The 16,437-nt window shown below is 36.9% G+C and overlaps 1 protein-coding gene across 1 annotated transcript; it reads right to left on the minus strand.

The window, feature by feature from the left end:
* Positions 1–1,685: 1,685 nt before the first annotated feature.
* On the minus strand, positions 1,686–4,108 carry LOC121739246 (golgin subfamily A member 6-like protein 6). Its single transcript, XM_042131604.1, has 2 exons — positions 3,933–4,108; positions 1,686–3,405 (listed from the first exon to the last, which is right to left on the minus strand). The coding sequence occupies exons 1-2, from the start codon at positions 3,951–3,953 to the stop codon at positions 2,497–2,499; spliced, it is 930 nt and encodes a 309-aa protein (XP_041987538.1). The 5' UTR covers positions 3,954–4,108; the 3' UTR covers positions 1,686–2,496.
* Between the last annotated feature and the right edge of the window lie 12,329 nt (positions 4,109–16,437).

Genomic DNA, 16,437 nt, shown 5'->3' on the forward strand with positions numbered 1-16,437 from the left:
AGGATGAAGAAGTAATAATAATATAATAATAGCTCCCACACCGGTTTCGGTGACGGTGGCCGGTTTCATTCCAGGCCAGCTACGCAGGAGTAATTTTATTGTGCCCAAGTGTGTGCGCAGTACACAAGAGCACTCTCTACTCCTTTACTGTCATAGCCCAGTAAGACGGAAGACCAACACGACCGGCGAGAGATCAACGGCAGGACCAACTTTTTACATGCCCATCCGACGCATGGATCATCATACTTGTCAGACAATCAGGTGATCAGCCTGTATTGTCCTAATCAAACTTGGAAATAACATGTTTCCAACGCGGGAATCGAACCCACGAGCTCCGAGTCAAGAGCCGCGCTAGACCACGGAGGCATAGGATGAAGAAGTAACAAACATACATAATAATATTCATAACTTTCGACTTTATAAAATGCCACAAAACCATTTCGGAAAAAGATCGATTATATTCTGTTTATTATTATAATGTACTATATAGACATTAAAATACTTCATTCTGGTTCATCGTAATATTATGACATACCTTTTCGTTTTACTTTACCTTTTAACCACCCGGCTGCTTGTCACAAATGCACCTCTATTCTTATATTCTAATAAAATGAAGAACCAACGTTTTAAAAGATATATTTTATTTTTACCTGACTACCCCAGAAAAATGTTATTTTGGGGTCATACAGTCTAAAATACGGCTTGTCCAATGTGTGTACCTAGAAACTAGATACTTAGCCGTAAGAATGGTGCTGGCTGCATCAGAGCAATTAAGTTATTTTTTGTTTGATAATTATTATTACCTTAGGTGCACTAGGTTTTCTATTTCTAATAGTAATAAAATAGAAAACCAAGTGTTACTAGAATTACTACATTGTCTTTTGGGATTCGAACCCAAAGGGCCAAGCGGCGACAAGTGTATCGTCATACCAGGCCAGTTTATGTAATCGCTAGCTGACATCTCGTATGCTTAAGAGGATACACCAGGGGCTAGAAAAATGAAAAAAAAGTACGTGTAATATCTATAGCTGCTGTCTCCCTTACCTCAAGCCTATATCGCAGAACGCGATAGAGACAACTGCAGAAAATCAACGATTCGTTATCCCCTGATTACTTCTCCAAAACTTAACCGATTTAAGTACTTTTTCAATAAAGATTAAAGAAAAGCTTGATTTGTGTTCCTATGTTTTATTTTTTTTTGTATAATCTAGCCAAATCTGTGTTCTGGATGTTTGAACACAGCGGAAAATCTGGCCATTTTTTTGGGTTTTTGAACGTTCATAATTTATTTAATAATTAAATTATGAAAAAAAAAGAAAACATAGGGACATTGTTTTAGTGGCCTTAGATATTTAGGAAAAAAATTATAACTCTACTAGCATTATCCAGGGAGGAAACAGGGGACAACGTTTGTATGGAAAAAAGGGCGGTGTGGAGTCCTCTTAACTACTTTGACTAGGTATAGTCAGGCCAATTTCTCTACAGGGTTCGCTAACCACTCACAACGCGCTTTTGTTGTTGGTCTAGATACCATCAAAACAAAAGAAGCGCAAGCGACTTAGAGTCTTGATTGTTAAGATAATACTGAATGAAGATAAGAACTAATAAGAAAAATAATGAAAGAAAAGTCGGTAAATTAAATGATGAAAAGATAATAAGTAGAGAGATGAAAACAAAAACAAGTAAAATATTCATCTTTCGTTTATTTTCACTACATTAATATATTTTTATTAAACTTTGCACTATCATACGTTCATTCATATCCCTAAATTCGTAATCAATAGATATTATACATGTTATATTTTTGGTTAAGAAACAAACGCAAAAACAAAAATAGTGAAAAATGTTAACGTCCGATGCACTTAAAATAATATCACCTATTTGGTCAGCTAATATCCTTTTGCATAAACCTGAAGTACGGCCTTTTACTACTGAAAAAATAATCTGAAAACACTGTTTCAATCTAGCATCATCTAAAATGAAACTACACCTTCGAATTTATTTAGTTTCATAAGATATGCAGCGTTATTTTTTTAGTAGAAATAGGCAATGACATTCAGATTTCTTTCCTAATACTGCCTACACTAATAGCCTCTTACGATTATAACTGAGTAAAATCGATCACAAAATGGTGACTAAACAAAAATATTGTTTTGTATCTGTCGTAAACGGTTTAGCAGTTCATTAAACAGTCCGATTTTTAAATTGGACTTTAGTTTTTCTACGACAACAGACACACAACATTACACAAATTCGCTAGCCAATAATATAGAATACATTGTATTACTGATATAAAATCGCCTTTGCACTCGTCTTAGATATATTTGCTTGGCAAAAACTCACCAGCACCAATATATTTGCTGATGATTTTTATATACTTACAAAAGTAACAAAAAAAACAATAACTCAAGATATCTTGGGTTTTCTGGTAACAAATAATTAACAAATGACTATTTATTATGCTATATGTACAAATAAGTAAACAATTACCTAAACTTAATCCCATCCGTGGTGTTCGTGGTGTTCGTGGTGCTCGTGGTGCTCATGATGGATTGGTACCCAAACTTTTTGCCAAACAGGTTTCCAGACCTTTTTCCATGCTGGGACCTCTATCGTCTTCCATACTGGTACTTGAATCTGCTTCCATTTTTCGACCCAAATCTTTTTCTGGACTGGCACCCAGACTTCCTTCTTCACCGTCTTCCATACTTGAACTTTCTCGTCGATCCATTCCTGTTTCTTCTCGGTCACCCAGGCTTGTTTCTTCACGGTCTTCCAGACCTGCTTCCACTCCTCTTTCCATTCCAGCTTCTTTTCAGTCACCCACTCCTGCTTGTGTTCCGTTCTCCAGATCTTCTTCCATACAGGTTTCCAGATCAGCTTCTTTCTCCATAAGTCGTGGCTGGTGTATTCCCATCCATGGTGGTCCTTACCTAAATATTTCTCGCCGGGAACTCCCTCTTTAACCCATTCGGGGACGAAGTTCTGTTTCCATTCTGGTACTTGAATAGTTTTGGTGACTGGTACCTGGATTTCTTTCCACACTGGTTTCCATACTTTCTTCCAATCTGGAACTTGCACTTCCTTCCACACGGGTACTTGAATTTCCTTCCAAATGGGTTTTTGTACTACTTTCCATGCCGGAACTTGCTCTTCTTTCCATTGTGACACTTGTTCAGTTTTCCATGCTGGTACCTTTTCTTTTTTCCATTCAGTTTTCCATATGAGTTTCTTTTCAGTTTTCCACACTTTCTTCCAATCTTCTTTCCACACGAGTTTCTTCTCCCAGACGCCTTCAGGTTCCGAGTGCCAGCCAGGTGATCGTTTTTCTCGATTGTTTTCACTTATTTCCGTTTCCGGAACTGGTACGGCTAATGTAGCCGCAACGGCTAGCGCCAATAGGACCTGAAAAGAAAAAAGAAATTACCATTAAGCCACTATAAAATTTACCCACTTATTTAATTAATATTTAAATTCTTTGTAATTTGGCTCACAGCAATTTTTATAACAATGTGGAATATTTTAAGTTACATAACACCCTAAACGAAGCTTAATTAAATCTAACCTCAATCAAAATTATGTAAAATTTTTATTAATGGAGTGTTATTAATTAATAACAAACAATAATTTATTATTTTTTTATTTATTAATATTTTAGTGTTACGCAAAGCAAATTAACTAAAGACCACTATATTGTTTTGATAAAAGTATTGACTGAATATAGATTTGATTTAATTTTCATCTATTTTCACTAGCTTTTTAAAAGCTCTACATGTTAAAAGCTCCACATTTTAAACAATATCAATCTATACGAAAAAATCGTATGCACTGTGACTTTACTCTGATTTTCTTATTTCGAATCGATTTATTTTTCACGATTATTTTATTAATCCGTTTTTAAATACACAAGCACTGCACATCACAACACCCACCGTGATCGCCAGCGTCCTCATTTTGGGAGTTGGTTAACGCTGCGACTGCGGCAAGTCTGCCTCTGCTTGTGTATTTATCCGCGAGCCCCTCTCTACGAACAGGATGCCTCGTGACGACCCCGTCGTGACTGTAGGCGGTTCAAAGGTCCATTTCACTTGTTTACCGACGGCTAAGGATTCCGTTCCTGCATAATTAAAGGGGAGTTCCGAATGTATATATCGTTTATTTTGGTCATATAACATGATTTGTTTTATAACCTTAACTTGTTTACCTTTTACTAAGGATTCAGTTTATGCAAGGGTTTGGGGAATTACCAATAGTGGGCCCAATTTTTTTATGGCTTCTTTTATTAACACGCTATAATAATAAGCGTGGGCATACATCCTAGGATATGTAACGGAATCTTTGATCACGATTTTTACCTGTCTCGTCTAATTAATTTGAAACTTTGTACACATATTAAGAGCCAATGACAATGCAATAATTAATTGTTAAAATTAATAAATACTAATGAAAAAGTGTGTTATTTTTATTTTTTTAACTATTATTTATTTCGATTTCACTTAAGATTACTTACATATTTTAGATAATGATTGCTTGAATTTTAAATATCTCATATTTTCTTTGAATATATAACGTAAAACTATATGATTAATTTTAATCATAGATAGGAATTTTGAATGTAGCTGTTAAAAAAACCACTCCGAAATCCGAATTGGCTTGACCGATTTTGTATTTTCGGTATTTTAACAGGTAGATAATTAAACAGCTATTTTGGTGATAAGAATTAGATGGAGATTTTTAATATTATTGCTTTTCTTTGCCGGTCGCAGACAGACTTTTAAACTAAGTGTAAAATTAAGAAGCAATTATATTCTAGAGTGTGGTGTGTACCTTGTTAGTTCACTGAAAGTGTGTTTAATAATTTAAAAAAAAATGTTTTTTTTTTAATTATTGTATGGGCAATGGGCAAATTCATGATGTTGGGCCATAGAAAAAAAAAATCAAAATAACTCTTTCAGTGTCGCTAATTATTGTATTAATAATTGTATTAACACTTTGTTTAATGTAAAACTTAAAAGTTTATTTACAATGAATAAAATAGAATACGTTTATTTTCTCAGCACACAACATATACAATACAGAAAATAAATTTAAAAAAAGTAAAAAGAACTTAACTTAAATTATAACTATTATGGTAAGTATACTTACTAAGTATATGTTATGTGATGTCAGAATAGACAACATAAGTTTAATTTAGAGTCCATAATTTTTTTTAAGAGTTGAAAGTGCTGGGCTGTAAGTGCTGGTGGATGGATGAGAGCTGCCCAAGATCTCGGCGAACTTGGTGCTCGTTGCATGTTCAGGCCAGCAATAGTATGATGATGATGACGAGATGAACACGACATATTCACTCCTTTCCTTCCTGTCTTACTACATCTTGTCACGTGCTTTATTGTCAAACTTCCATCTTGTCACGTGTTTTATTGTCAAACTTCCATGTTATGCTATCATACTTAATATGTAAAATATTAAGGTGCCTGCTGGCAGCGAACGACATGAAGCAACCGCAGACGACGTGTCGTCGCGACACTACTGGTTTCTATGTATTTCTATGAAATAGGTACCTTGCGCAGCTAGCAAAACGAAGCTAGCGACACTTATTCATAGAAATACATAGAAACCAGTAGTGTCGCGACGACACGTCGTCTGCTGCAACTTATGTAGCCGGCTTCCATCTTGTACCTGACTAAAATGTTGCTCGTGGTTTTGAACGCGATAAGTGAGGCGTACATTTTACAGCGAAGAGATCAAACCAGCACCAGCACATAGAGAGCTTTAGATGAATTGGTTTGAATGTAATAGGTACCCGGTTGAGAATCAATAAAATTGTACTAATACTTATAGCGTATTTTGCTGATTCTTTCTTGAGGACATTTCGTAGAGAAAACAGTAATTATGTGCGTATTTATAAATATATATGGGGTACGCATATATAAATATGTACGTGTTCCTTGTAGAGAGTTCACTGTGAAAGTAGCAGCGCTGAAAGACCAAAAAATTTTTTCACTTTTGTATGGGGAAACTCGTGACGCTCGGACCCTTGCCCATACAAAAGTGAAAAAATTTTTTGGTCTTTCAGCGCTGCTACTTTCACAGTGAACTCTCTACAAGGAACACGTACACACCCTAAAGTATTATCACTTATTTTTGTTACACCCTGTATATATTTATAAATTTATGAATGATTTCCATCCCTTATTTCTTAAACTATTGGATCCCAAAATTTATTTAATTAGAACTAAGTATAATATTATAATGTGCAATGCTCTCTTATAATTGAATTTTAAAACGAAACAAGAGTTATGTACTTATGTAGAGTGGAAAGATTTTGTTAAATTAAATAACATACGAACCTTTCACTAAGGTTTGTGAAACTCGCATAAGGTATGCTTGTTTGTGCTGATTTGGAAAATTACATCAGGTACTCAATTCTTGTAATTCGAATTTCGTGTGATTTTGTCACTACATAAGTGAGATTTGTATTGCATCGTAACGGCGCCCTTAGAGGCAGATAACTCATGTGATTACAAATTATACTTGACTTTTTCACGTCAAATGATGGCAGCACTTAGCGCACTATGGACGTGCATTCATTCTCATAGGCACTGAAATGTCATTGTACGCGTGAACCGACACTAACTATAAAACTATTTAGATTCGAACTACGAAAATATGGGCCCATTAAGTAATCGCCTGGCCTTGTACCATGAAACTATTTTGAGACTCAAACAATCGGACGATAATGCTGCATCCTACTCTAAGGGTCAATTCAGAACGCAACGCGACGCGTAGATGCATTTCTAAATTTGTATGGATTTGACAGATTTCAATTGCGTCATACGTCTTGCGAATCTGTCAAATCTATACTAATTTAGAAATGCATCTACGCGTCGCGTTGCAGTCTGAATCAACCCTAACAAATGTGAAAGACGTTGTTAGAGCAGGACGCGGCATTCTCGTCCGATTGTTAGAGTCTCAAAACAGTTTCGTAGTAGACCTTCAGTTTCGTAAATCGTAGTAGGCCTACTAATTGTCTGTCAAGGGAGATTATCCATGTATCGCATGTATTGGGCAGGCATTGCAGGGAATGTTAAAAGTAGGCCCTATGCTTTATGCAAGGGTAATTAAGGACCTGAGAGGGTTCTTGTATTGCGTTTAAAAATACTCTTGGTTTCAACAAAACTAGCAGCGATGACGAAGTCAGTGTAAGAGATAAAATATTATTTTAATGCCTAGTCATTACTCTAAGGTCTTGTGAATGCCATTTTATAACCTTTTCTTTTTTTGATGCGCAGGGGAAACCTATCATGGGTGCCCCGGGTCGGGGATGTGCCTCAGCTGGCTGACGCACCCCGGGGGTAGGCTATAGCCATACAGCATGACTGGTGAGACATGATCAATATTTAAGGAGAGAATCTCATTATGATTATGTAATAAAATTAGGTATTAAATTTTTTCCCCAATTTCTCTCCTTAACTGCCCTTCCACACGACGTTTTTTTACGCTCCTTTGCATCGATAGAAACTCAAATTGAGCGCTCAACAAACGGAAGGAAGCCGACACGTTTTAAATTTTATATCTGCCAAAACGCGATGAAAACACGCAGGAACGCATCAGAAACGCGCATCGTCAGTGCGCAAAAAATACGTCGTGTGGAAAGGCCCAAAAGTGTAACGACAGTTTTTTTAACGACAGTTTTAAGAACAAGGGAAACCATTTTAGCTCATGACAATAATACTGACGTCGGTATTACGGTCAAAACGTAATATTAAATAACACAGCGTAATGTCCTTATCTTGATGCAGCGCACGCAATGTAAACGCAAGCTTTGAAGTGGATTTGTGGCGTACTAGATGTAGTAGCTACTTTAGAAGTTAGAGGGGGGGCGACACAAATTTTTCCACTTTGGAAGAGTCTCTCTCGCAAACTATTCATGTTACAAAAAGATTATAGAAGAAACTTCAATATGATTTTTAAAGACCTATCCATAGATAAGTACCCCACACGCATAGGTTAGATGAAATTTTTTTTTTTAATTGGTTTAAGGTTTACCATTTATGACGTATAAAAAAAACTACTTGCTAGATAATTTTTGTTGGTAGTTTTTATAGTAATGTACATCATATATTATTTTTAGACTTATCATGCCCCTACTTTAGAAGTTAGAGGGGGGGGGGGGGGGGGGCGCACATTTTACCACTTTGGGAGAGTCTCTCTCGGAAACTATTCAGGTTAGAAAAAAATGACATGAGAAACCTCAATATGATTTTTGAAGACCTATCCATAGATGCCCCACACGTATAGGTTAGATGAATTTTTTTTTTATGTTTCAGTTGTACCTATGGGGACCCCTAAAATTTTTAATAATTTTTCAATTTTTGTATCAAAATCTTAATGCGGTTTACAGACTACATCTACTTACCAATTTTCAATAGTATAGCTCTTATAGTTTCGGATGAAAGTGGCTGTGACATACGGACGGACAGACAGACAGACAGACAGACAGACATGACGAATCTATAAGGGTTCCGTTTTTTGCCATTTGGCTACGCAACCCTAAAAAGGCAGCCTTTCTTAAGAGCCCCGAAACACATTTTATATGGGGCTCGACTAAGGCACGCTACTCTTCTGCGACGCAGAAAGTCTTCCTATATTATCTTGTTTTGTCGCCAATATAATATAGGAGAGTCGGGTAAAATACATGAAAAGTATCACCTAATTATTTTCTTAATTAAGTTATTTATTAATTAGCTATAGTTTATAAGTTTTCTGTATAAGGCCCCGGCCGGGGCTGTTTATATTCATCATAATATCAGCCTATAGTCGTCCATTGCTGGACATAGGCCTCTCTCAATGAACGCCAAGATGACCGATCTCCTGCTATTCGCATCAAAGCGTTTCCATTATACCACGTTTTTAAATATGAAAATAGCGATTAAATAATGGGCAATAAAGATGCGAATACAATATTACATAACGAAGGTAAATCCTTGCGTTACTTAGTTTAGACTCGCAATTGGGGTTAGCCGGATTATGTAACTTTCTAATTAATAATTAATTAACTGGCTACACTGAATACTAAGTTTGTCATGGCGGGCGGTGATGAGTTCATCGAGGGCTATGCGGTGACTAAGGAACTGACCTAATGTAGTTCAAAACCTTGGATGTATCCTACTAATATTATAAAGGCGAAAGTTTGTATGTATCGATGTATGTACGGATGTTTGGTACTCTTTTATGCAAAAAAAACTGAATGGATTTTAATTAAATTTTACAATAATATAGCATATAAGTACATCAGAATAATAGAATAGAATAGAATAGAATACGTTTATTTTTTCCAACACACAACATATACAGAATAGAAAATAAAAAGTAAAAAGGACTTAAGCTATGTACAATTATAATTATAGGTATATGTTATGTGATGTCAAAAATTGGCCCCAGCTCAGCTATCCGCAGCAAGCAAGCTTGCTGCACTGGTATTCTGCAGGAGCCAAAGAGTGACTTCACAACATAACATGCAGGGATAAACAATAAATAATTATGACTACAACAGCTACAACAGTAAAAATAATAGACAGAAAAAAGAAAGAACAAAGAAATAACTTATTACTCACTTACTATAAATAAAGATACGTGACAGGTGTACAAGCATAAGAACTAAGATTATTGCCAATTAAAATACAAAAGAAAAAAAAAATAGTTTGACAAGAAAGGCATAATATAATAATATAATCTATGGTGGGAAAAACACATGGATAATTTTATCGATTGTGACGTGGCTTATAATTTGTTATTTTAAATCTAGTTTGGTCTAATATTAACTATAGGCTAAAATTTTAATCGACTTTCATAATAGGGGAGGTGCTATGTTATTTTTTTTTTATATTCAACCGTTTGTGAACCGATATTCAAAAATTTTCTTTTAGTGTAAGTAGGTATAGTCATCCCAATTTGGCACTATATTCACAAAAGTGGTGACCTGATGAAGGGATAAGTAATAATCTAGATAAGTAATAGAGGGAACCTCTCAAAATTTATATGGAAAAATTACATTCATCATCATCATCATCATCACTACCATAAAATTATACCATGCATCGTCCAATGATTATGAGCCGATTATAACCCTATTATTGGTACTTTTCATAGTCTTTTAGATCGAGACTCGACTAACTTTGTTAAGCGATTTAAAAGAATCTATACTTATATTATTAACCTAAAAAGTTTGTTTTTTATTTGTTTGATTGAACAAGCTAATCTCAGGATAGCTCATTTATCTAGGAAGGCTATAGGCTATATATTATCACGCTAAAACTAAAAGGACCGAAGAAACAGAGGAAATTGTGGGGAAAAAAACGGGAAAAATTATTAGAAAGGGTCCCACTACGAGTAACTAGGTACTGGAGTAATTTTAATAGCAATATTTGGCACAGATATAGGGTAGACCACGTGAAGGGACATAAGCTATTTTTGAAAACTAAACATTGTATACAACGAAAAAAGTTACATAATATTTAGTTGAGAGACTTGCCGCCTGCAGGGTTGGGCTGGCACTTGCCAGTTCATATTTTTAATGACAATGGCAAAAATCGAAATCATTTTTGGGGTGCCAGTCCCTATTTTTAATAGGCACTCCCATTAAAAATAGAAATCAATGTTGCAATTCTGTACACTAAATTGTCTTGAGTTGAAATCTGCTCTGATAATAATTATTCACTTGAAAACAGAAGAAAATACTTTTTTTTTTAATGAAATAAGGGGGCAAACGAGCAAACGGGTCACCTGATGGAAAGCAACTTCCGTCGCCCATGGACACTCGCAGCATCAGAATAGCTGCGGGTGCGTTGCCGGCCTTTTAAGAGGGCATAGGGTAATAGGGGAGGGTAGGGATGGGAAGGGGAGGGAATAGGGGAGGGTAGGGGAGGAAATAGGGTAGGGGATTGGGCCTCCGGTAAACTCACTCACTCGGCGAAACACAGCGCAAGCGCTGTTTCACGCCGGTTTTCTGTGAGAACGTGGTATTTCTCCGGTCGAGCCGGCCCATTTGTGCCGAAGCATGGCTCTCCCACGTTAAGACAAGGCTAGGTTCTAGGAAAAGGTACTGAAAGAACAAGACGGTAGACACATGCCATCATTATGGGTTCGGGTCGGTTTTTTTTTTACATAACGAGGCGCAAATTTGCGATGCGTAACTAAGCAGTAAAATAAAATATCAAATCGTAACACCACTTTTCGCCTCACCTAGTCTCGTTTCTATATATATCCAGGATCCTATTTACCCAAACAACTTAATACTGCGATTTTTGCCAATCAATCAGCAGAAATACTCTACGTTGACACTGAATCTAAACAATTCAAAATTCCACCACAATTAGGTCAAGTTCGACCTTTATAGAAGTGCCGCCGTGAATACATTGGGTTTTCTGTTTAAATTCATAGAGAGAACTATTTTGCAACTACCCTACATAGAGGATTTTACAAACGCCGCCACTATGGACAGCAAATGAATAATAATGCTCATGTCACGTAACGCAGTAGCATTATAGTTTGTGTTGTTTGTGGCATGTTCACAGATTGTAGGCTTCCGAATTAGGCCATGATGGATAAGCATAATTTAAAGTCATTTGTCAGCATGATTACAAAAGATACATACAGCCGAACGTATTACCTCCTCCTTTTTGGAAGTTGGTCAAAAACTGTCTATTACAGTAAAAGCCAGCGACAGTCAGACTATCGTCATTTTATAAAACCTGAAAGTTTTCCTGTATCTCCTTTAGAAGTAAAAAACAAACGACTATGGAGTTTCGATGACTGTAATACGTACGAAATCTTTCACATTTTTTTATTATGATGAAAGTTTGGCTTTTAGGACATTTACATGTACCTAGTATGCAATCATAGATGATAGACGAATGTCCATAATACGCTCGTAATCGTTCCTATTGATCTACAAAGTGACAGTAATTCTATTGAGACTAGGCCACACAGAAGTGTAATATATAGTACCCAAATGTGTACGTAGGAAACAAACACAAACCGGATGAATGGGTACCGGAAGATGGACGACGCAACCGTGGCCGGCCAAGGAAGAGACGGCGCGACGAACTGGAGGCATACCAGCCGGGCTGGCCAACGGTGGCGCAGGATCGACAAAAATGGAAGACTCTGGGGGGAGGCCTTTGCCTAGCTGTGCAGCATAGGCTAATAAAAAAAAGTGTGTACGTAGTACACTAGAGCATTCTCTCTTTCTTTACTCTCTCATCCTGTGTCGGATGACCGACACGACAAGTGAGAGATCAAGCGCAGGATCAACTTTTGATCAATACAACATTTGGATTCATGCGTCGATCATATTACGACTTACGAGTACACTTTTTTAGCCAAAAAAGATTTTTCGAGAAGAGAGATCAATGAACTTTCTGCATGTAACCGAACTTTAAACATCTTTTGTTGTTATTAGGTCCATGTCGAACGCTAAATAAAATTATCATTAACTTAGTCGTAGTGAAGTCTCTACTAATTGCCTCCTTGGGCCAACTAACGTTCAACTACGTTGGACTTGGACTACCTTGATGGCTTTACAATAATTATTAAAGACGTGAATGGAAGAACCATACGTACGTACCATCGAGGAAAATGATTCCTAGGCAGTTGACGGACCTGTATGTCACGTGGTCGACCTATGAATACAATGTTAGCTATGATCGGTCGGATGGGTTTGGCGTAACGCGACCAAATTACTTAGATCCTCCATCTGCCTAGGAATCAACTTATCTGAGAGTACTTTATATAGTACCTTTTTCGGGATATTATATTAATGTAGGCTACGTGTTAACAAATAACACTCACTCCGTTCAAAATCTGTCTAATATTTTTGCGTGAGGATCTATGAAACGTTCTTATAATGTATTCATTATTAATGTGATAATTAAAACAATTAATTATTATTGTATTACTCAAATGATAACTACAAACGTTCTATTAGTAATCACATGCCGACATAAAAGACGTTTAAAAACGCCGTTTTCTAATTTAAATATTTATTATTATGCTAACAAGTAACAGATATATTCAATAATTTCACAAAGTAATTATCTAACGCCTATTAAAATAGCATTGATTTTGATTCAAGGATGTGTTACATTATTAATTTTATTGAAATGTGATTACGTAAGGAGGAAATTGCTCTTAGCTTGATTACTATAGGAACTATAGTTATCGCATTAAATTATAGTTTTCATTCTGTAGTAATGAGCAGTCCAAGAAACTATAGTTATTTCTTCTCTACGAAGACCGGAAACAAATCTCGATGGCCATGCTAGGGGGCTGATCTCTTGCCAATCGTATCGGTCACCCATCACAGGCGAGTTTTCTGCCTTTATTGTGTGTACGCAGTACACAAGTACTGTGTACACACTTGGGCACTACAATACTACTGCTTAGCTTGCCTGTTTTCAGTCATAACCGATTCACTACCAGAATGTGATGGCAAAAAGTGAGAAAATAAATTGACTCTAGCAATACCGGGGTAGTTGGAATAAAACATTTTTACCCTTTTTTCTTCTGTTAGCGGCTGATTCTATGTGTTAAACAGGCAAATATAAAAATGTATTCAATGATCAAGGTTATTCTTTGAAAATCTGCTGTCAAAAATTGACATCAGATTCTGGTAGACCTATACAATCCAGTAATCGAATCCAGCATAGGATTACTGTTTTGATTGGAATGGAGATGGATTCCAGTGCCTGTTTAAATTATTCCGGTAGTAATCCAGTACTGTATTCGATCACTGGATTTGAATAATGTAGGCCCGTTTATTATATTAAACAGGTTTAACTGCTCTGTGTAAGTGTGCCTAAGAAGGTTACATACATACCTACAGATAAGTTACGTGGTATGTTTACTAGCAATTAAGCCATATCAATCTCATTAAAGTAAGCCAAGCCATGTTAATTACGCGGTGAAAGTGTACGAAATAACTTAAATATTATTTCAACGTTACGTTACGTTAATGTAATTTTTCTTACCTGGCTATGTAAGGTTCATACATACATATTGTAGACATGCTGAACATTTGTCTGTTTTGAAACTGTGCAGAATATACTCCTGAATAAAAGCAGGTTTTTTCTATGGTAGCAACTAGCAAGAAGAATTATCTTCTTAAGGCAGCCATTACACAGTCAATCCAGATCGCGATCCGACCGAGGTCACGGATCGCAGCAGATTGATGGATCTTGGAGCGACTGAAGCGACAACAGACGTTCAATCCAGATCACATCAGTCCACTGTTCGCTACCGTATGATGAACACGCGTTTACTGGTATAAAATAGCTTCCGATAAGAAAAAAGCTTGTGTAGCAATCGTTATTGCTACTGCTGTGAAGAAACACGTTAAGAGGAAATGTTGGATTAAACCAGCCTTTCCCAAAATGGGCGATAACGCCCCCTTGTGGGTGCTGAAGGACCCAAAAAAAATTGGGGGCATTGTGTAGAGGGTTGGGTGGTTATTTATTTCATCTGGATGCGTTTTAAATTGAAGCAAGGGGGCGCTAAACATAATTTGTTCTCAAAGAAGGCAGTAGACGAAATAAGTTTGGGAACCCCTGGGTTAAACCGTGGTTACCAAAAAGGAACATTTCACCACTTCCTGATAAGTGATGAATAGGCTATCCAACAATTAACTTGACAGATCAAGTATGGAGAGTCTATCAAAAAAGTTGTGAATAGCCTATTAGGCACCTTATCAGACAGTTAAACAGGCCCTAACACTCATTTGAACTTGTTAGATGAAATTCATAATACCGAGGAAGAGAAGGATTATGCAAACTAACTAGTCTAGTCATCCGACGCCATTACGGTGTGAACTCTGACTGATGTAAATAGACCTAATTTCACATTAGACCTCAATCGGATCGCGATCAGGGATTTAATATTTGGGATCCGATTCCGCGATCCATCAATCCAACACGTTACACAGTCAATCAGGATTGCGATCAACGATCACGATCCGGATCGCGATCTGGATTGATTGTGTAATGGCTGCCTATTAATATATTAATTTATAATATTCTGCTAAGTCTGTATCACAGAGATCGATTTGTAGGTACCTAACCGTCTGATGACCTTTTTACAACCTGGCCAAATTAATTTACTTAGGACTACAAATGTTGTTATCTGTAAATACGTGTTATTTTGTATATGTTATCTGAAAACAATTAACAAAGAAAGTCAAAACTTAGGCAAAGAAATAAAGGTAGCCAAGAGGGTTACGAAAGAAAACAATTGGTAATGCAGTGTACTGCCCTTTTTTTTATGAAAAACCCTGTGACCCGTGACCCGTTTGCTCGTTTGCCCCCTTGGCAAACGAGCAAACGAGTCACCTGATGGAAAGCAACTTCCGTCGCCCATGGACACTCGCAGCATCAAAAGAGCTGCAGGTGCGTTGCCCGCCTTTTAAGAGGGAATAGGTTAATAGGTAAGGGGAGGGTAGGGATGGGAAGGGAAGGGAATAGGGGAGGGTAGGGAAGGGTATAGGGTAGGGGATTGGGCCTCCGGTAAACTCACTCACTCGGCGAAACACAGCGCAAGCGCTGTTTCACGCCGGTTTTCTGTGAGGACGTGGTATTTCTCCGGTCGAGCCGGCCCATTCGTGCCGAAGCATGGCTCTCCCATGTCAATGCCCTTAATAAATATAGAATAAAATCAAAAAATGAAACTGCTTTGCAAGAAATTAAAATTATAAGTGACGAAAATAATAACGAAGTATTTTTTACATATTTCAAAATCACAAATGAATCTCTGTTATAGCATAAAATATATGCAAATTATTAAATGCCAATTTGATAACCCCGACGACGCGTTGTTAAAATTTCTAGCGAATGAATATTTAAATTTTTATGATTTCCTACAAGATATGACAATATTAACTTGTACACTTTTGAAAGGATGCAACATAACAACTTTCGTGGAGTAAGCTATTATTATCGAAGAAACGCTGCAGGTTAGAACATATTTTGCAAGCGCAGCCTTCGTTGTTGAGGCCACATTGTTCCGTTGCGGTGCGTAGTCGCAGAGACGCTCCGTCGTTTTACTTTACCTATTTATTTTATGTCACATTGATGCGACAGAGTACAGTTAGTATTTACACGGTTAGTCTGGCATCAGTTTGGTCCACAATAACGGGAGAATCATCGTGTAATCGGTTGATAAATGGATTGATTATTTTTTCTTTATGAACTTTTCAGCCATCATAGATTCAGTGTCCGATTGATGCTGTAAACTTTACGTCATCGAACATGGTATTTCCACATAACTACGGACACTAGATGAAAAGGGAGTGATGCATTGTGTTTTGGTGACTTAATGCAGCGAAGTGGTATACTCCGTTTCGACATACCGCACCGCAGCTCAACGTACACATGTGGCCTCAGTCGT

The sequence above is a fragment of the Aricia agestis genome, chromosome Z (assembly GCF_905147365.1).
Source record: "Aricia agestis chromosome Z, ilAriAges1.1, whole genome shotgun sequence".
Taxonomy (NCBI): Eukaryota; Metazoa; Arthropoda; class Insecta; order Lepidoptera; family Lycaenidae; genus Aricia; species Aricia agestis.

Coding starts and splice junctions, on each gene's coding strand:
- LOC121739246 (XM_042131604.1), bottom strand. CDS start 3,953: ATGAGGACGCTGGCGATCACG. Junction 3,406..3,932: donor TGAGGACGCTGGCGATCACG/GTGGGTGTTGTG, acceptor TTTTCTTTTCAG/GTCCTATTGGCGCTAGCCGT.